Source organism: Monodon monoceros, unplaced genomic scaffold (genome assembly GCF_005190385.1).
Source record: "Monodon monoceros isolate NGI ecotype Baffin Bay Population unplaced genomic scaffold, NGI_Narwhal_1 Super_Scaffold_22, whole genome shotgun sequence".
Taxonomy (NCBI): Eukaryota; Metazoa; Chordata; class Mammalia; order Artiodactyla; family Monodontidae; genus Monodon; species Monodon monoceros.
Genome location: NW_021703779.1, coordinates 1,546,293 through 1,568,246, shown reverse-complemented (window position 1 = coordinate 1,568,246; position 21,954 = coordinate 1,546,293). Strand labels below are relative to the sequence as shown.

General features: G+C 43.7%; 1 protein-coding gene across 1 annotated transcript in view; it reads right to left on the bottom strand.

The window, feature by feature from the left end:
• ARHGAP6 (Rho GTPase activating protein 6) overlaps positions 1-21,402 on the bottom strand; it is a 489,643-nt gene extending 468,241 nt beyond the window's left edge. Inside the window, exon 1 of the mRNA XM_029240473.1 lies at positions 19,007-21,402. Coding sequence (XP_029096306.1) covers positions 19,007-19,585 — 579 coding nt within the window. The 5' untranslated portion in view covers positions 19,586-21,402. The remainder of the gene's footprint in view (positions 1-19,006) is intronic.
• Between the last annotated feature and the right edge of the window lie 552 nt (positions 21,403-21,954).

Here is a 21,954-nt window from a genome sequence, read left to right as displayed (position 1 = left end):
ATATGTGTTAGCATATGGTCTTTGTTTTTCTCTTTCTGACTTACTTCACTCTGTATGACAGACTCTAAGTCCATCCACCTCACTACAAATAACTCAATTTCGTTTCTTTTTATGGCTGAGAAATATTCCACTGTATATATGTGCCACGTCTTCTTTATCCATTCATCTGTCGATGGACACTTAGGTTGCTTCCATGTCCTGGCTATTGTAAATAGAGCTGCAATGAACACTGGGGTGCATGTGCCTTTTTGAATTATGGTTTTCTCAGGGTATATGCCCAGTAGTGGGATTGCTGGGTCATATGGTAGTTCTATCTTTTAGTTTTCTAAGGAACCTCCATACTGTTCTACATAGTGGCTGTAACAATTTACATTCCCACCAACAGTGTATGAGGGTTCCCTTTTCTCCACACCCTCTCCAGCATTTATTGTTTGTAGAATTTTTTGATGATGGCCATTCTGAATGGCCATCATCAAAAAAATCTACAAACAATAAATGCTTGGTTATGCTAATCGCTTTGATGTTTGGGTTCCACTGTAAGTTAAGCGAAAAAACCTTTGACTGTTATTTCCACATGCGATTCTCTACTGAAACGTGACAAAAACGTTCTGTTTTTAAAACAAATTGTGACGAGTGATGAAAAGTGGATACTGTACAAAAATGTGGAATACAAGAGATTGTGGGGTAAGTGAAATGAACCACCACCAACCACACCAAAGGCTGGTCTTCATCCAAAGAAGGGGATGTTGTGTATACGGTGGGATTGGAAGTGAGTCCTCTATTATGAGCTCCTTCCGGAAAGCCAAACAATTAATTCCAACAAGTACTGTTCCCAATTAAACCAACTGAAAGCAGCACTTGACGAAAAGTGTCCAGAATTAGTCAACAGAAAATGCATACTCTTCCATCAGGATAACGCAAGACCGCATGTTTCTTTGATGACCAGGCAAAAAACTGTTACAGCTCGCCTGGGAAGGTCTGATTCATCTGCCGTATTCACCAGACATTGCACCTTCAGATTTCCATTTATTTCGGTCTTTACAAAATTCTCTTAATGGAAAAAATTTCAATTCCCTGGAAGGCCATAAAAGGCATGTGGAACAGTTCTTTGCTCAAAAGATAAAAAGCTTTGGGAAGATGGAATTATGAATTTGTCTGGAAAATGGCAGAAGGTAGTGGAACAAAATGGTGAATACGTTGTTGAATAAAGTTCTTGGTGAAAATGAAAACTGTGTGTTTTATTTTTACTTTAAAACTGAAGGAACTTTTTGGCCAGCCTAATAATAACAACTCATGGAGTTGATATGAGAACTAAATGAAGTCATGCAAGTAAAGTAATTCTAAGAGAGTTTGACTCAAGTAAGTGCTCAATAATTGTTAGCCATTATTATGGTTATTACGTGTCCCCCTAGACTGAGGACCTTCAGAACAAGGACCACATGTTATTTTCTTTTCTGGGTGGAATTCTCAGAGCTGGATTTATTTATTTATTTATTTTACATCTTTATTGGAGTATAATTGCTTTACAATATTGTGTTAGTCTGTGCTGTACAACAAAGTGAATCAGCTATATGTATACATATATCCCCATATCCCCTCCCTCTTGCGTCTCCCTCCCACCCTCCCTATCCCACCCCTCTAGGTGGTCACAAAGCATCGGGCTGATCTCCCTGTGCTATGCGGCTGCTTCCTACTAACCATCCATTTTACATTTGGTAGTGTATATATGTCAGTGCCACTCTCTCACTTCATCCCAGCTTCCCCTTCCCTCCCTGTGTCCTCAAGTCCGTTCTCTACGTCTGTGTCTTTATTCCTGTCCTGCCACTAGGTTTATCAGTAACATTTTTTTAGATTCCATATACGTGCGTTAGCATACGGTATTTGTTTTTCTCTTTCTGACTTACTTCACTCTGTATGACAGCCTCTAGGTCCATCCACCTCATTACAAATAACTCAATTTCATTCCTTTGCATGGCTGAGTAATATCCCATTGTATATATGTGCCACATCTTCTTTGCCCATTCATCTGTTGGTGGACGTTTAGGTTGCTTCCATGTCCTGGCTGTTGTAAATAGAGCTGCAGTGAACACTGTGGTACATCCATCTTTTTGAATTATGGTTTTCTCAGAGCTGGATTTAAATCCTACCTTTGTCATTTATTGGCTTTGGACTTCCCTGGATTATTCTGAGGATTTAGTGATCCATTGCTTTTTAAAGCATGAGTAGGATAGCTAGCTCAAGGCAAGCATTCAAAAATATTGTTATAATTATCATCTTGCTACACCCAGAGTTCAACACTTAAGATATGCTGAATTGTTTGATGAATGAATGAGTGAAGTAATTGGTAAGAATGATTGACACTACTCCAGCAGCTGATATCAATTATCATTATCAACTAATAATATCAAAAATTAAATTTCTTCATTTGCCACCCCATGCCTCTAAGCTTTAGAAAGCCAGTTCTAACCCAAGATACTTGTTTGTGTTGCTCTGTTTTATTAACATCCAGTCATTTGGAAGGATCTCCATGGAGTAGACTGAAAAGTTCTAAGAACAAGTTGTTTTGCACAATGATACTTCAGTAGCCAGTGGGGGGTTATGAGCTGCAGTTATTGCCAACTGAAGAATATGTGGAAATTCCCTAAAGGCGGCAGATAAATCAATGTAATAACTCTTACCTAATGAACAACTACTATAGGACTGAATGTATAGTCAACTTCTGTGCCCCAACTCTGCATAAAAAAGGGCTTATTTTGCCATTTACTCATGGGTGTATGCATGTGAAATTTGACAGGAAACAAACAGCACTGTTTGATACAATTTAAACTACTGTACACAAATCAAAACGTAAAGTGTAGAGGAAAAACTTCACTGTATCATAGTTTCCTCGAGTACTGCATATTTTCCTTAGAGTATAAAAAGCCTAAAATTGTGTCTTAAACGATAGTTATTTATATTCACCATAGTATTGTTGCCTTTTTTCCTCTGAAAGCATTATAAAATCTATGTTCATCTGCCTATGACAGCATTTTAGAATGAAGCAGATGGAGTAATAAACAGACACCTCTGCGTGACACCTCACAGCCCATGGGTCCTAAGTGCATTCACCAATTGATTTCACAACCTCCTACAAAGTGAATACAATTACATTCCCGTTAAAGGTGAAGACACTGAAATTCACACCTTATGAGTAAGTGGCTCTGGGATTTGACCCCGGGCTAATACACCTCCAAAATCTATGATTATACCATCCTTCAGTGATGCTTCCGGTTAGCTAAGATTGTGGGTGACTGATCCTAAATGCTGCCCGCCATGAGCCTGTGCTAAAATTTTTGAACTCAGCCAGAACTGTGCTGGGAAGTTCTGTTCAAGCTCACAGGGACCTCTGCGCTGCTAGTGAGCCAGCTCCAGTGAACGCTTGGTCGTGTGAAAGAGGTTACAAGGTAGTTCAAAAGCCTGGAAGGAATTTCAACCAATGGAGGATGGAAACCAATGGAGACATTCTCCAGCTCCCCATATTTTAGCTTGTGACAGATCAAAGAAGGCCACAAATAACTTTTGCTTCTCCCATCAACAGGTGGAATCTATTTCCCTTGCCCTTGAATCTGGGCTGGCCCTGTGACTCATGCTGACCAAATACCATGAGATTACCATGCAGTGAGGAAGCCCACGCTATCCTCTTAGAGAGAGGGGCCACATGGAGGATCACCAATGCACCAGACATATAAGTGAAGACATCCTGAACTTTCCAGGCCTCCCAGACACCAGCTAAAAGCGTCCAAATGAGTGAATCCAGCTGATGCCATGTGGAGCAGAACTGCCCAGCTGAGCCCTGATCTAATTCCTGACAGAATCATGCCACTAAGTTTGGGGGTTGTTTGCTATATAGCAGTAGATAATGGAAACATGGGTAGAAGATCCTCAGAGGCATTCTATGTGTTTCCCAGTGGTCCTGGTGGAACCTTGGTCACTCCTTTGTCCACAGATGTGAACTTTATGACACAAATTTATAACGGCATTTCATTCTTCTTCATTCCTGCTTCCCGGATCACCTCCCAAATAAACTGCACTCACCCAGGCCCTTCCTTTGGAGGAACTCAAACTAAGACACAGAGCCTGCGCCCTTCCTACAATTTTTTCATGAAATTTTAAAAGCTTTTATTTTCATAAAAATAATTTATCCATATCGTTCCAGTTATATATGGTAACATCCAACCAATCATTTTTATTTCTAAAGCAAGATGTTATCATGAATTTAAAAGTTTATGAATAGACATACACTCAGAAAAATTACGCTAATAGATTGTGGTCTAAAACTGCAGAAGTCATTCCAAATAAAAGAAAAAAAATAATCTTTCTGCACTGTAAAAATATTGCATAGAAACATTTAATTAATGACTCAAAGGGAATCTTTGTAGGTATGCTAAGTTAATTTTCTTCTTGATCATTCAACTTTCTTATTCGGTGAACTTTAAAAAAAATAATTTTACTTTTTAAGAATGGTTTTAGATTCAAATGAACATTTACATAAGCTATGTCTTCCATATCTTTATATAAATTAGGAATGATACCTTATGGGGACAGTAAAATACATAGCATAATTTTAGACATTTCCTATAAAAGGGATATTTCTAGATGAGGAAAGGCAAACTGGACAATTGTGACCCATTGACTCTTCTGCATCTAGCTCCCATCCCTCTCCCACAGGGAGAGCCACAACTCCGAATAATATTGCAGAGAGAGAAACTATTTCACTTTCTAAAACAACTTGTAACTCTGAATAACCCATTTCAATTAAAAGAACCCTGAACAAGAACCTAAATATCTGATCGTTTGCATAACACTTTACTGATCTTTAACAGTGCACTTTCAGTTATACAGGAAAAAAGTCATTTATTTCCAATTCAATCATAAATTAAAAGATTAAAATATTGCCATTGCAGCAGAACGACAATATACTTGCTGAGTTCATGACTCAGAGCTTCTGAAGTTAGTCTGAGACTCATATCACACTCCTTGACCTTCAAGCCTGCTTACCATCTCCATATCGCCTTTCACGTTTATTTTCTTGGCATTTTGACAAACACGTTCTGACAACACCATTTTTTGACAATATATTACCATTAGAAGCCAGATTCAACATGCCTCTTTGGGGGCTTGCAGAAAGACCCAGAGCCATCCTCTGTGATACGATATGAAAACTGCACCTGTCTTTGAGCTCTCTTATAAATCATCACAGGAAGAAACCTGACTCACTGGGTCGGCAGCAAGAACCTAGAGACAGAAAGTTCTAATCCTGGATTTCTCTAACTAGTTTGCAAGATAACTTCGGGTCAATAGTTTAACTTTCGTTTAAACTGTTCCTCAATTCTGGTTTAATATATTCATAATTTTTCTCTGCCAAAGAGAAAATATGACCAAACTTTGTGTGGACGCTCAGAATGAAAGCTAAGCTAACCCATACTTCCTTACTGACAATAAAAATGCAATATTGGTAATTATCTGTATGACAGGAGAGGCAGAATTCATTTGTAGCATGATAAAAGTCCCAGGGAGGCTTGTTTTGAACACAATTCCAGGAAGAATTTCCATGTCCATTATTATCTAAAGGCAGAACTGTGAAATGTCTCCATTGCGGGGCGGGGGGCAGTGCTGGGCATAAACTGGGGATGTCGTAGATAGGATTTAAGTATCGCAGGGATGTCTGGACTAGAAACAAGACCTTTAAGGACTTTTCCATCCCAATATTCTGTTTTGTTCATAGAATGCTGGAGTCAGACTAGAAATGAAATGGGAGTTATGGTTAGATTTTGAGCAAAAAAAAAAGCATCTGAGTGTAGATGGTATTGTTTCGATTTAGTGATCCTGCCTTGTTACCCTGAAAAGATGTTGATGAGATTAGCCGTGAACAACAGTCAGCTTGATCTCACAAGATAGTGGTAGTATGAGGAAGTGAGAAGAACACCCGGCTTGAAGTGAGAAACCACACTGCCATTTGTCAGCTAGAGAACCAGGGCTGGACTGGGAGCTATCCAGTTCCCAACATGCTAAGGATTCTCCAAACAAAAAGTATCTGATGCAATGAAGTTACTGTGACTAGTGTGTGGGAATGAAGGTTACCCCCTGGCTTGTTGGCATGTCTTGTGTTACACCAAATCCACAATGCAAATCTGGTAAATTCCTGTGTTCCAAGTCACTAGTCCAAAAGCCTGGGGCGACAGCCTGCTGTTGCTCCAATGCCTACCATAAAAAGTATACCTTACTTAACAGCTTGCAAAATAAATTTTCAATTGCCTTTTGCTGTTGTCCAAATCAGCCAGGTCTATTCATTCACTTGATCACCTAAGCCCTCTTTGAGTGCCTCGGTGGAAAGATCAAGGTTCCTGGCACACAGAGTAGGTGCAGAATAAATATTTTTCACTAACACTTTAATTCAAGTCCTACCTTTGTTGCTTCCTAGCTGTATGACCTGGACACGTCTTCCATTTTATTTACCCTTTACTCTGCTTAGTATCTTTTATTACGTCCTATGCGCTGGGCACTTTCCAAGTAATCAGGTCATGAGGTCCTCACAAAACTCTTCAAGGTAGGGACTTTAATTATCCCCATTTGACAGATGAGGAAACTGAGGCAGAAAGATGCTTTGTAATCTGTTCAAGGTCACAGAGCAGAGCCTGGATTTGAATCCAGGTGGTCTGGATCACAGTGCAGCTCTAACTCATTCACTTCATTTCTTCTCCAACTAAGTCTGGCTGCCTCTTAATCGGAGTCTCAGTGTCCTTACCTGCAAAATGAAGGATGATACTATCGCCCCGCAGAGTTGTTGTAATAACAAAAAACTGCTGAGCATTCTACAAATACTAATTGTTATTTCACTTATCATTATGATCATCACCTATCAACTGAAATAAGTGGGCAAGGAATCAATCGGAAGTTCCAATATAAGCAGAATGCTACTTTGTTCAAAAGCCAGAAAACCTGGTGGCCCAGTTCAGGACTTCCATGGACCAAATTATTAACTAGAGTAGAGGCCTTGTTATAATAAACCCCGACGCAACGTGCCTACTGTCACCTAAGGTTTATCTTTCCCCTTGCCCGTCCACCTTTGGGTCTCAGTACCAGCTTGCCTAACTGTTTCTGAACCCCTGAGGGATGAGGTTATTGGCAATGCAAGCTGAGAATTGAAGTGATGCTTATTCACACTTCAGATCCTGTAGGTAGTATTAATTCACCTGTTTCCATGAGTGTCCAGGTATACAGAAGCAAAACCACATTATTTTCCTTGATCCATGGGTCACCCAACTCAATTCATGTCCAATTTCTTCAAAGACATTCTAAGCTCAGCCTTCTCCTCTTGGGTCTATCAGCACATGACTTGATGGGTAGTTTCTCAAGTTGCTTTTAGTTCTCATGGCTCCTGAAAATCTTTGGCTATTTAATAGCTCTGGTGTGATATGGCCAGGCAATTTTTCAAGATTGTAAGTACTTTTTAAAGTCTCTGACTTTTCTGAAAAACAATCTCTTTAATAGCTTCTCTGCACTTGCTTCCAAAGCATAATAATCAGGACACAGAATATCCACAGTAACCAGTCTCAGAAAATCCCAGGCTGGCTGTTCTCTCCTCCATTGAATCTGCCAGAGTCATTACTACCTCCTTGTTGCACCTTTTGCTGACAGCATTTAATATACATTAGGCCTGGGCCTACAACATACCTCTGCTCATCTACATTTATGGTTATGTTTTACTGAAAAGATGATGTAGCAACAATATTGATATATTTTCTAAAAGTCATAAACAGTGTTCTCTTTTAATTGATATTCAAATTCACATACCAGGCTTCCCTGGTGGCACAGTAGTTAAGAATCCTCCTGCCAATGCAGGGAACACGGGTTCAAGCCCTGGTCCGGGAAGATCCCACATGCCGTGGAGCAACTAAGCCCGTGCGCCACAACTACTGAGCCTGTGCTCTAGAGCCCGCGAGCCACAACTTCTGAAGCCCATGTGCTGAGAGCCCGTGCTCCGCAACAAGAGAAGCCACCGCAATGAGAAGCCCACGCACTCCAGCGAAAAGTAACCCCCGCTCGCCACAATTAGAGAAACCCCGTGCGCAGCAATGAAGACCCAATGCAGCCAAAAATAAACTAATTAATTTTTTAAAATTCACATACCATAAAATTTACCCTTTTAAAGTGTACACTTCAGAGGTTTTTAGTATATTCCTCAGGCTATGCAACCATCACAGCTACCTAGTTCCAGAACATTTTCATCCCCCCAAAAAGAAACCAGGTATCCATTAGCAGTCACTTCTCATCACTCTCTACTGCCATCCTCTGGCAACCACTAATCTATTCTCTGTCTCTAGAGATTTGCCTAATCTGGACATGTCATATGAATAGAATCATACAATATATGGCCTTTTGTAACAAGCTTCTTTCACTTAGCATAATGTTTTCAAGGTTTATCCATGTTGTAGCATGTATTAGTACTCCAGTCCTTCTTATTGCTGAATAATCTTGTATTGTATAGGTATACCACATTTTGTTTACCCATTCATCTGTTGATAGACATTTGGTTGTTTCCACCATTTTGGCCATTATGAATAATGCTATGAACATTCACTTACAAGTCTTCATGTACATATGTATTTTCAGTTCTCTTGGGTAGATACCTAAAGGTGGAATTGCTGGGTAATATGGTCAATGTTTAACTTTTGGGGAAACTGCCGAACTATTTTGCAAAGCTGCTGCACCATTTTACATTCTCACCAGCAGTGTATAAGAGTTTCAATTTCTCCACATCCTTGTCAACACTTGTTATTATCTGTCTTTTTTATTACAGCCATATATATGCTATGGTATAGCCATATGAAGTGGTATCTCATTGTGGTTTTGATTTGTATTTCCCTGGTAGCTAATGAAAACATCATTATTTACTAGTTAACACAATAACTAATTCCATTTTTTCACACATTACCTTCCATTTTTTGCCATGTTGTAACATAGTTGCAATTATAGTCTCAGTCTCTTTATCATAAGCAATGACCCAGAGAGGATGCAGTAAAATTTAGACCAGGACATCATGCCCGTTACAGAAAGGGGAGCAAAGGTGAGAATGACTTTTGTCTTCCTGTCTGCAAAAATTAAAAATAAAACATCTGAAACAATCAGGGCAGTGTTGCATAAATTCCAGTTTGTCCCCTAATGCAGATTTTAATAAAACAGAACTAATTTAATCTACGTGTGTTAACCTTCTCTGTGAATGTAGAAAGTTACAGAAAATTGTAACCTTCTTTTGACAAAATAAAAGAATACCTACTCAGGAAAAAATTTTTAAAAGACATCATGCCTCAATGGTGTATCCCCAGGATTTGGAAAACCACTGTCAGAACACATATTCCCTCAGTCATTGAATGGAGTCTGATATAAAACACTTTCCCTTATGCGGACACCAGATTAGAAAAATCAGAATCTAGCTGAGCTCACATTTGCGTAAATCGTGAATATGTCATGACATGTATGATAGTCAAAACATTTCTTTGAAGGTGATATCTGGTTGAGCCATAAAGTATGGTGGAGTTTTCTCAGATAGATATGGAACCAGGTGATGAAAAGCAGAATGAGGAGAGAAGAAAATCCCTGCAGAGAACCTTTACATTAAATCATAAAATCCTGAGCTGTATCGTGAAGCCCAAGGCCCTGTCAGATTTACTCTTTGCCATCATCCTGCTCCTATAGGTGTTTCCAGTTGGATTTCTCTAAGTTCCTGAAGCATACTACACCCCTCTTAACTACAGGCCATTCTTTCTACCACCTCCCTTCTTTTTGTTTGGCAAAGGCCTCCTTACCCACTGGCTTCAGTTGAGACATCCCAGACCTCCTTACTCCTTGTATCAGCTTCCTATGGCAGCTGTGACAAACTATCACAAACATCAAGGCTTAAAACAACACTCACTTATTCTCTTACAGTCCTGGAGATCAGAAGTCTCACTGGGCTAGGATCAAGATGTTGACAGAGCTGCTGTCCTTCTGTAGATTCTAGGGGAGAATCTGTTGCCTTGCCTTTGCTAGCTTCTAGAGGCTGCCCTATTCCTTGGGTCACGGCTCCTTCCATTTTCAAAGCCAACAGTGTAGCATCTTCAAAATCAATCTCTGTGCATGTGTCTCTGTCTCTCTCTCTGTCTCTCTGTCTCTCTCTGTCTCTCTCTCTCTCTTTCTACATCTGTCTGTCTGCCTCTCTGGCTGATTCTGTCCTCATATCTTCTTCTCTAACTCTGAACTTCTTGCCTCTTTCTTATAAGGATCCTTGTGATTACATTAGACTCACCCAGATAATCCAGGATCGTCTCCCCATCTCAAGATCCTTAACTTAATCATATCTGCAAAGTCTCTTTTGCCTTATAAGGTAACATATCCATGGGTTCTGGGAATTAGGACATGGACATCCTTGCGGGGGGGGGCATTATTCTGTACCACAGCCCTCCTGTCATAGTGCCACAGCATTCTGAGGAAGTGCAGGGATTTATTTACTGGTAAGTGTTGCTTTCACAAACATGTAACCACCTTGTGGGGCCGTGCCTGTTTACTCTGCATACATTCCCCAGTGTCTACTGCATAGCCAGCCCTTGATAAATATTTGATGACAACCTGGCTGAGTGGCCAGTTTGGTTCTGTTGGACGAGAATTCCTAGGGAAAGGGGAGGAGGTCAGCTAAGATTATAGCGTGAAAGGCTTTGAAATGACTGGCTAAGCAGTTTGGATTTCATTCTGTACACACCGAGTCCCAGCAAAGGTTTTTACTCAGGGAGTTAACATGATTTCAATTGTGTCTTTGGAGTAGAAAGTCCATAAGCCAGATGGGAAGAGGGGAAACTGAAGGCAGGGTGACCAAGCAGAGGCCACAGCAAATGAGGCCCCAAACTAGGCAGTGACAACGAGAAGGAACAGCTGGAGAGAGATGTAAGAACTTGGCCACATTCCTCTTCAAATCCTTTCTAGAATGGAGCGAATGAGAAGTAAACACAACAGGATTTGATAACTTATTGGAGATGACAGGAGAAAAAAAAAAAAAAGAGGGGGAAAACTGAAGACATTCTGGCCTGGTAAAACTAAGCCGGCCTAAGAATGGTGACACCAACCAGAAATAAGGAATACAGAAAATGGAGTGTGCTCTGAGGAAAGGGGGACTGATTCGTTCTGCCTCAGTCACGTAGACTAGGAGGAGCCCAGTGGGCATCGTGAGCAGATGTCTTGCAAGAAATCAGAAATAGATGTTAGGAGCTCAAGCACACAGAGTTACGAGTGTCCCCAAGAGGGATGATAGCTGAAGTTGCAAAAGTGAACGAGATCATGAAGGGAGAATGATCTGAATGTAGGGATGCATGGACGACAAGCACAGAAACAGAAGAGCAGGAAGAGACATTACAGACTAAGAAGCAGGCAACGGGGAGGGAGCTGAGACTCTTCTGTGAGTGGTGGGGAAAGGGGGTGGGGGACTGTGCAGAACAGTGCTGTCAGTTCTGCCCAGAAGTCCAGCCAAAGGAGGTCGAAGAAAGTCCACGGATTTGGGCACCTTTGAGAAAATTGTTTCATTAAGTAATGGGGATAGAAAACAGATTGCCAAGGTTCTAGATGTTCATGGTCGCTTACTTTTTCCAGAAGTTTTGCAGTTAATATTGAGAGTCAAGGAGGACTTCAGGGTTGGTTCTGCCCTCAGCTTGTTGTCTGAGTTTGGGCTTAACCCTTTCAGTCCCTGTCTTTTTTTTTTTTTTTTTTTTGCAGTACGCGGGCCTCTCACTGTTGTGGCCTCTCCCGTTGCGGAGCACAGGCTCTGGACGCGCAGGCTCAGCGGCCATGGCTCATGGGCCCAGCCGCTCCGCGGCATGTGGGATCTTCCCGGACCGGGCCACGAACCCGTGTCCCCTGCATCGGCAGGCGGACTCTCAACCACAGCGCCACCAGGGAAGCCCTCAGTCCCTGTCTTTAACTATAAAGTAAGGAGGTTGCAACTAGATGCTACCCAAGGTCCTTTTAGAGTCTAAAATCTGCTCTTGCCAACCCTCAAATCCCAAAATTCTGGTGGAAGCTCAATTCAATCTGAGAAGAACTTGTCTTCATATTATTCTCTATTTAGGTTAAAAATTACCTTAGAAATTAATCTCCAAAATTTACAAGCAGCTCATGCAGCTCAATATCAAAAAAACAAACAACCCAATCCAAAAATGGGCAGAAGACCTAAATAGACATTTCTCCAAAGAAGATATACGGATTGCCAACAAATACATGAAAGAATGCTCAACGTCATTAATCATTAGAGAAATGCAAATCAAAACTACAATGAGATATCACCTCACACCAGTCAGAATGGCCATCATCAAAAAATCTACAAACAATAAATGCTGGAGAGGGTGTGGAGAAAAAGGAACCCTCTTGCACTGTTGGTGGGAATGTAAATTGATACAGCCACTATGGAGAACAGTATGGAGGTTCCTTAAAAAACTACAAATAGAACTACCATACGACCCAGCAATCCCACTACTGGGCATATACCCTGAGAAAACCATAATTCAAAAAGAGTCATGCACCACAATGTTCATTGCAGCTCTATTTACAATAGCCCGGACATGGAAGCAACCTAAGTGTGTATCGACAGATGAATGGATAAAGAAGACGTGGCACATACTCAATGGAATATTACTCAGCCATAAAAAGAAACAAAATTGAGTTATTTGTAGTGAAGTGGATGGACCTAGAGTCTGTCATACAGAGTGAAGTAAGTCAGAAAGAGAAAAACAAATACCGTACGCTAACACATATATACGGAATCTAAAAAAAAAAAAAAGGTCATGAAGAACCAAGGGGCAGGACGGAAATAAAGACGCAGACCTACTAGAGAATGGACTTGAGGACACGGGGAGGGGGAAGGGTAAGCTGGGACAAAGTGAGACAGTGGCATGGACATATATACACTACCAAATGTTAAAACCGATAGCTAGTGGGAAGCAGCCACACAGCACAGGGAGATCAGCTCGGAGCTTTGTGACCACCTAGAGGGGTGGGATAGGGAGGGTGGGAGGGAGGGAGACGCAAGAGGGAAGAGATATGGGGATTAATGTATAAGTATAGCTGATTCACTTTGCTATAAAGCAGAAACTAACACACCATTGTAAAGCAATTACACTCCAATAAAGATGTTAAAAAATTTTTTTAGTAAAAATAAAAATTACCTTAGAAATGAAATGAATTGTAGCAGAGAAATACTCCAAGAGAAAGCATATGAAAACTGAATAACTATTTTCCTAAGTTATAAATTCTTAGGCCATTATGTTGTTTTCAGACATAATTCCTTGTAAAATGCCCTTTGTCAATTTCCTGTTTGAAGCTGTCTTACTCTAATTACTTCCTCTTTGGTGACATGGGTGAGCCTCTATTTTTAATCACAATATTCCTCTCTGCCCATGTTTTAAATTTTAATTCCAGTTTCTGTCATTACATATTTACAATTCAATTCTTTCTTACACATATATTGAGACACCCCATATTTTGTCCTATCCTCTATACCTTTCAAAAAGGTATTTTTTCCAATTCAAAGTCTTGGTTGACATATACCTGGAAAAAAGAAAAAATGACAGAGTAAAGCCAGAAACATGAGAGAAAGTGGTACCGGAAAGCAAAACCTAGAATTCAGTTTCTTGTATAAAGTAATAAATTATATAGCGTTTCTCAACCTCGGTGCTACTGAAAAGCTGAGCAGGATAATCATTTGTTGTGGCAGTCTGTCCCGTGCACTGCAGAACAATTAGCAGTATCCCTGGCCTCTATCCATCAGATGCCGGTAGCACACACCCCCTGCCTCAACTCTGGCAACTGAAAACACCAACAGGTATTGCCAAATGTGTCCAGGCTGCAAACCCACCCCTTGGTTGAAAACCAGTGGTCTACAGACGCCAACCTATTCGAAGTAGTTCAACAGTGCAAGAAAACAATTTGCTAAAGTGGAAAAGTAAGAAATACAGAAGTATTATGTTTCTATGGCAATTCCCATTTGTTTGCAGGATGCTTGCCGTGGTTTCCCCATGCCTACCTCCTCTGAGTATCTGTCCTCCTGCTTGTTTCACGCTACTGATTCATTGCCCCAACAGACACTAGAGTGATCTCTCTAAAACACATATCCAATCTTGTTACACACTCAGGCTTAAAAATCACCAATTTACCCCATTCTCCACCGCAGGGTTTCTCAGCCTGGGCACTATTGACATTGAGGGCCAGATAATTCTTTGCTGTGGGCGCTGTCCTGTGCCTAGTAGAGTGTTTAGCAGCGTCCCTGGATTCTCCCCCACTAGATGCCACTAGCACCTCCCCTGTTAGTCGGCAGAATAATGTCCCACCAAAGATACCCACGTCCTAATCTCTGGAACCTGTGAATATGTTAGCTTACACGGCAAGTGGGAATTAAGGCTGCAGGTAGAATTAAAGGTTGCTAATCAACTGACCTTAAAACAATGAGATTGCACAGGGAGATCAGCTCGGTGCTTTGTGACCACCTAGAGGGGTGGGATAGGGAGGGTGGAAGGGAGACACAAGAGGGAGGAGATATGGGGATATATGTATAAGTAAAGCTGATTCACTTTGTTATATAGCAGAAGCTAACACGCTGTTGTCGAGCAATTATACTCCAATAAAGATGTTTAAAAAAATGACATTATCTTGGATTATCCAGGTGAGCTCTATGTAATCACAAGCACCCTTAAGAGAGCCTGAGGAAGAAATGACTGGAAGAAGACTCAAAGAGATGCAACATGGCTGGCATTGAAGATGGAGGCAGGGGGACACTGGAAAAGCAAAGGAAACAGACCCTAGTGCCTTCAGAAGGAACACAGCTCTGCCAACACCTTGACTTTAGCCCAAGGAGACCTAATTCAGACTTCTGACCTCCACAAGTATAAGATAATAAATTTGTGTTACTCAAACCCATATGTTTGGGGTAATTTGTTACAGCTGCAAAATGAAGGTAATAACGTCACCACCCCCAGTTGTGACAACCAAAACTGTCTTTGGACATTGCTAAATGTCCCCTGGGAACAAACTGTCTCCAGGTTGAGAAGCACTGCTCTACAAAACAGAGTCCAAACTCCTGAGACATGCACAGTGGGGCTCTTCATAATTAATGCTACCCAACCTGTTGAATACTATTATCCAACACACAGTGAGATACAGCCTATGCTCCAGGCACACCAAACTTCTAACTTCAAAAACACTCTATCAATACATCCTTTCACTTCCCTGCAGATTTGATGTCAAGAGGTGCTTTGGTCCTCCTGCCATTTCTACCTGAGCCTATAGTTACTTATTATTCCACAAACAGGTGTCTAATTTCTGGTTTCATTAGGTTGTTATATAAAAAGCCATGTGGTTGCTACATACATTAAACCGCATATATCTTAACCTCCTCCTCCAAACAAATTATTGCACTTAAGCCCCTCTAAGTCCTCTTTGTTGGAAACTCTAGCGTCACCAACACCTCTGTGCCTTTGCAGGTCCACTCCTTTCTATTTCATCAAGGAATCACTTCCCTTCTTCTTCTAAGTGGCAGTCACCCTTGAAGATCAAGTTCAAGTGTTCTCTGCACAGTGAAGCCTTTCAGGACTCCCCAAAGCACGGAGAATCACATCCCCCAGTCCCTGATTGTGCTGACCCTCTGCACTGCAGCTATTGGTTGACTCATCCATTCGCCTCCTTAGACTCTTTAAGGGGCGACACCATATTTTAGCCTCTCTGCATTCCTGGTACATAGAGAAATGCTTGTGCTCAAGAAGTTCTTGGGGCATAAATGAAGAAAAGAAGTCATGAAGAGAGAAATAATTTTAGTTATGGGTTATCGAGGCTGGCAAACTCTATGTCAGCTATGAGCATAATCTCAGCTCTGATCCAAAAGAATTAGGAGAACCCCAGAGTTAGAATGAGACCTTACTCCCTTGTTTATGATCCGAGTCAAGGACAGAGCCTGGCTGCTAAGAACAAAGTTGAGAAGTATATACCAATTGTGTTACCATGTACCATTTATCCCTTCGTCTTCTCCCTTTTTCTACTCAATAGATATTCTACTCAGCATGTCCATGAATCAGTTTTTGTTAAAGCAATCCTAAAACACGCAGTAAGGAAATACTGAGTTGTAGCTGACTTTGTCTAACACCTCCTGGTTTTAGGCCATAAAAATGCCATTTGTGAGCTTTGAGTGAGCACAAGGCATAGAGCTACAGGCATTTATGTGAGTCTTGGGAGCAGGTGCCCTTGTACGAACAATTTAGTTTAAAACCAGAGAATCTGCTGAAAGAACTAAGTAGAAGTGGATGTGATCCATTACTGGCTACACCTGAACGAAGGTGAATTCTCAGGTTTGCCTATGGATTCAATGGAAGAGAAACTGAAAAGCTGAAAAAAACCATAAGAGATCCGTGGAATCTGCACGCAACACTCAAGAGGGATCCACATGCTTTTGGAATGGGAAGACGTCCCCGAGGAAACTTTCTGCCAGCTGAAAGCACTCTGTGGGCTGTCAAGATGGCCATCATGGGGGGGCTACATTCAACTCACTGGTGCAGTAGTTCTCAGCTGGGGCAGTTTTGACCCTCAGAGGACATCCAGCAGTGCCTGCAGACACTTTTCATTGTCACACTGGTGGGGAGGCTGCTATTCGCACCTAGTGGGTAGAGGCCCAGGATGCTGCTGAACTTCCTACAATGCACAGGACAGTGTCCAAAGCAAAGAATCGTTCAGCCACAACTGTCCACAGCGCAGAGGCAGAGAAACCCTGGACCAGAGCAACCAGGGAAAGCATAAGAACCAAGTCTGTACGATCCAAATCTCCCCTCCAGGGCCCATAAGTAACCTTGCAAGGTGTTCATTTGCCGGACTTTTGGCATCATTAGTAAAGATTCTCTTTTAGGACAAAGGACCTAGCTTGCTTCCAAACGAGAAGGACAAGCAGTGCTCAATAGGACGAATTTCCTTGGTTTTTGAGAGGGTTCCAGGGCATTAAACCTTTGAAAGGTAACCCAAGCCATTAAATTCCAGACCCTGGGGTTACGTTAGGATATCTGGGACTCTATTAAACAAAACCAGCCTTGGACCTTCATGCCAGGATTCCATCCAGTCATTCCATGTCTGCCTCAAGAATAAAGGGATTACACACACACACACACACACGAACATTTTATGAGAAAATTTTGTTCTTTTGCTAGATGGCTATGTACTTAGTTTTAACCACTGAAAAGAGGTGAAAGTCATGGTAGGTGAGCTTGCAGACTGCCCCTACACTGCACAAAACAGTTTGAAGCCACCCAGTATTGATGAAGTTCAGGTACTTGTCCATTAATTATGAAATTTTAATGGATAAGAAGAAAATTTCTAACCAGTTGTGATCATCTACAGTAGACTGCCTTTCGGTCATAAGAGCAACAAACAGCATCTATATACTATATTCCAAGTATGTACAGTTGCTAAGAAAAGCAGAGACGTTCTTAGTGATGTAATTGGTTGAAACATGAATGTCAGTGGCTATCCAGTCCAAGAACTTGGCTTGCTTTTGCAGTTCTCTCAACTCCTACAGATTGATCTGATAATGTGTGCTTCTGATATAGAGTAGGAATCCAGGCCCTTCTAAAGACCAACAGAAATTCAACATTTATTCTTGACCCTCTTTCTAATGCTAAGTTCCCTGGTTTGGAGAGAATCTCTTGCTTCCTACTTGACTTTTCTCTCTACTGCCTATCTTCCTCAAGAAAATGGGCAGAACAGTCAGCAGTGTTTGTTAGTTTTTGTAATCCATGCTCCCCACCCAACAGCAGCAGTTACTTTGACACAGTAACTAATATTTTACTAATATGTGATGCGAGTATTTCTGATAAATACTGCTGATTTTTCTAAGGCAGTCTAATAAAAGCCAAAATTCCACAGTCACTCACGTTAACAGAGCAAGGTATGATGTTGGATACTATTTTCTAGCTGTTTTTCTTGGTTGTGTTTCCTTTATTTAGTCTAAATCTCCAGCAATTACATGGTATTTCATTTCATTTCTGTAATTCTAACTGTACTTTAAAACATTTAATTACAATGGATGGAATCTCTCCTTATGGAAACAGATCCAAGGCAAATCTATAGAGTTTGTGGACTGAAAGAGATTAGGAGTTGTTCATTTTTAAAACAACTAGTATTTATTCTCTAAAAGCATGCAGCTTTCCAAGTACCCATCAACAACAGTTTCCCATTAGCTCTGTTCTCCACTCTTCTAAACCAGAGAGCAAACGTTTTTAAAGGTACCAAATACCTCCCTCTGAGCTCCCTATTTACTAACGATTCCTGATTCATGTATATTTCACTACTAGTACCCCTTAGTGGAATCTGGGCATATTTCCATGATCTTTCATAGCCTTAAGCAGAGATTTTTTTTTTCTCCAGGATTAAACTAGTACTCAGTACCATAGATCTCTTAAATCAGACCTTTAGGGAGAAGAAAAGATCAAAACTAGAGAATTCTAGTAGTTACTCCCCCAAACACACAGACCTACACACACACACATATCAACAACACCCTCGAGAATAATGTTCCTGAATTCTCTGTAAAACAACCAGATGGCAGAAACATTTCAAAATATATTTCCTCCAATCCTGACAAACAGCTTGGAAATAGATCATTTGAGTTCCAAAAAAATATCAACATTGGGTGAAGGAATAAGATGACCCTTGAAAATCACCTGCAGCACAAAAAGGAAAGCACCTCTTCCTCTAGCTCCTACCACTGCTCCAAAGGGGAGCCAAGAAGTCCTAAGAAGACACGTGTGGGTGGCCACTAGGGACGTCCCATTTGCAGACACCATTTAACCAGCCAAAGAGGAACAGCCACACCAGGAAAACCCCTCAGTGGGTCCCTGGCTCTGTAACTGAGAAGGAATTAAAGAACTGCCCAGGTGTCCAGCCTTGGGCCATGAGGACACGAGGCACCGGACCCTACCTCAGACTTCCACACGACATAGGGTTGGCCGTGGCTGTCGGGTGGGGACTGGAACTTTCTTTGCTGGAGCCACCTCCTGGGAGAAGCGAAGATGCCGTTGGGGCCTCCCGCGGAGGAGCAGAGGATGGTGCTGCGGCCGCTGCCCGGCCCGGCTAGGACTGTAGGCAGGTCCCATACCATGCTCTTCTTGAGGCCGCTGCGACCAAGGGGGACCTCATAGTCAAAGTGGAAGCTGCCAGAAGGTGACTTCTCCAGCGGGGTGCTGGGTGTGGAGAAGGACGAGCAGAGGGGTCTAGGGGACGGGAGTCGGTTGACCCGGGGAGGCGGGCCCCGCGGAGAGGACGCCAAGCGAGAGCCGAGACCCTCGGCCAGGGACAGCGGGGAGCAGACGCGGCCCCCGGTGGCCCCCCGCGAGCCGCCCTCTGAGCCCGCCTCGCCCCCGCAGCCGCCGATCAGAGCCGGGTCCAGGCTGCGGGTCTGGCGAAGCTTCCTCTTGGAGAAGCCCTTGGCCGAGGTCGCGCTGCCCGAGGCCGGCGAGGAGCAGGAGAAGACGCTGTGGAGTAGGCTCTGCGCGGACATCTCGGCGTGGCTGTGCCTGAGGGCCACCCTCTCGGAACTGCTAGCGCTTTGGGGCGCAGAAAACAAGGGGGCTCAGGCGAGGCTGCCAGACGGGGTCGGGCCAAGGCTCGCCGAGGCCGGTGGAGGGCAGTTCCCGGCTCACGCGCCACCAGCGCGCTCCAAGTGCCCCGGTAGGGGCAGAAGCAGGAGATCCATCACCAGCCTTCTAGGAAAAGGGGTGAGGACGGAGGGCTCCTTCGGTCGCCAGAACTTTCTCCCAGAGCCTAAGTCACGAAAAGGGTAAGGAAGAGGAGGAGGAAGGTCAGGCGCTCGCTGGGTGCCCAGCTCCGGCGGCCAGCGCCACTCCCCCTTCCCAGCTGAGGCAGGAGATGCCGCGCTCCCGCTCCCAGGCTCTGGACAGCCTCGAAGTCTCCAGCAAGCTCCTCCTCGCGCCCTAAGGACGGTCCCGAGGGCTGGGGAGGAGGCCTCCTGGGCGTGCGCCCAGGGCGCGTCCCTCGCGCTCTCGGCTCAGTGAGAGGGACTTCCTCCCGCGCTGGAGCTGGGCACCCGGGCTGCGCCCCCGTGCACCGTCGCCGTATCCGGGCCTCTGAAGCTACGCGTCTGGCCGCCACTTGGCTGCTGCGCCCACTCCTCTGACTGGCTAGGCGCAAGAATGTCTCCAAGCTCCAGGTTCCCCCGAGGTGCCAGTCTCGCTACAAAGCGGGGACACGGAGCGCGCAGCGCCCAGGGCCTTCCAAGGGCTGAGCGGCTAGGGTGGGAGCGAATTCCCAGCTGAGCTCAGGGAGCTAAGGGGACAACCACAGGGTCGGCTGTCCATGACCCGCCGGAGAGGGGCTCTTGATATTCTCAGCCCAGCCTTGGGCCCAGGGCAGGCGCGGAGGTGTCCCCGCACGCTCGCGCTAGACGCAGCGGGAAGGGGGCGGCCCGGACGGGTAGGGCGGGAGGGAAGCCAGGTCTGGAGCTGGGGTGGAGCCAGGAGCAGGAGAAAGCAGAACGTGGAGTTCTCCAGGCACCAAACCTGGGAGCGGCGCAGCGAGAGCACCGCTCACCACCGGTACCGGGTCTCCTGGGGAGAAAGCCCCGAGGACGGAAGTGCGGACCTTCTCCCCCGTCTCCCCTCCCCCAAATCGAAGGGGGCGCCAGCTCCACTCACGTTTCTGGAAAGGAAGGGAGGTGTCAGATTGCACCCCACCCACTGGTGTCAGATGGATAATAGCCCAAGGCGGCTGCTCTGAAGCTGGAGATAAATCTCCTGCCTTCCTTTTCTCCGCCCTGCTGTGTTTGTTTTTAAAAAGGAAGGATAGAGATTCAGTTCAAATGTAGTGGCTGCCGATGAATGGGCTGGAGATGGGGACCTACTAAGAAAAGGAGGGGAAAAGCGAGGGGTCCTCGCCATGTAAGGGTCGTGCAGCCACTGTACTAGAGGAGGAGGGGTGAGTGAGGCCGAGCAGGGGGCAGGCGCCCGGCGCAGCGTCAGCCCAAAGGCTGCGGAGATTGGCGCTCACAAAGCGATCGGTCTCCGGGTTCTGCTGTGGGACGCCTTTGGGCGCAGCGCGCAGCGGCCACATTCCTGGGAAGCTGGAAAACGCTGGCGATGTCAATGTTCCCTGCTTGAAAACAAGTCTGGGAGCACCTTCCCCCGCTGCTGTCCCACCCCTAGAATTTATAAAGCGCGAAGCCTCGCCCGCTTCTCGGAGGGCTTTTTGACGTAACATTTAAGTTTTGCGACGCATCTCACAACCATCTCAGCAGTGGAGCAGAGAGAATGTTGGAAATGCCTGCGTACTTTAACTGTGTTCGTGTGTCCTCTTTTACCACTTCTGGGTGAAGAGAACTTTATACAAATGTAAAGGTGACTTTCTTTTACCATTACTTTTATTAAAGAAAAAAAAACTTACAGTGAACTTATAAATACGAGTGTTTGACACAAACATTCGCCGTGCTGTGTATAACATCAGAATTGTCCAACTTTGATTTTGGAAGGCTTGTTTCATTCCCTATAAAGTTTTCAGGGGGAAATTCAAGGTCTTTCTCTTCTTAAAAAACGTGTTCGACGGTCCTAGATATTTGACTGTCTAGGAGGGGTCACATCATGAAATCTCATTAACAGAAGAATTCGATACCTCCATAAAGGGCTTCATTCGGACCCCAGGATTTCTGACCTACCCGTTTTTGTAAACGCAGCGGGACCCACTGCGCTCCGGGAGTTCCCTCCTGTAACTTTCTGACCTATCTGCTGCCACAAGACAAAAATGAGATACAAATTACCCATCACCCTCAATGCCACCCAACTCTTCTCACCCTGAAACATAAGTACTCTTTCCAGTGGCTGACGATTAGATGTGCTGCGGAGACACACAGCCTTTAAA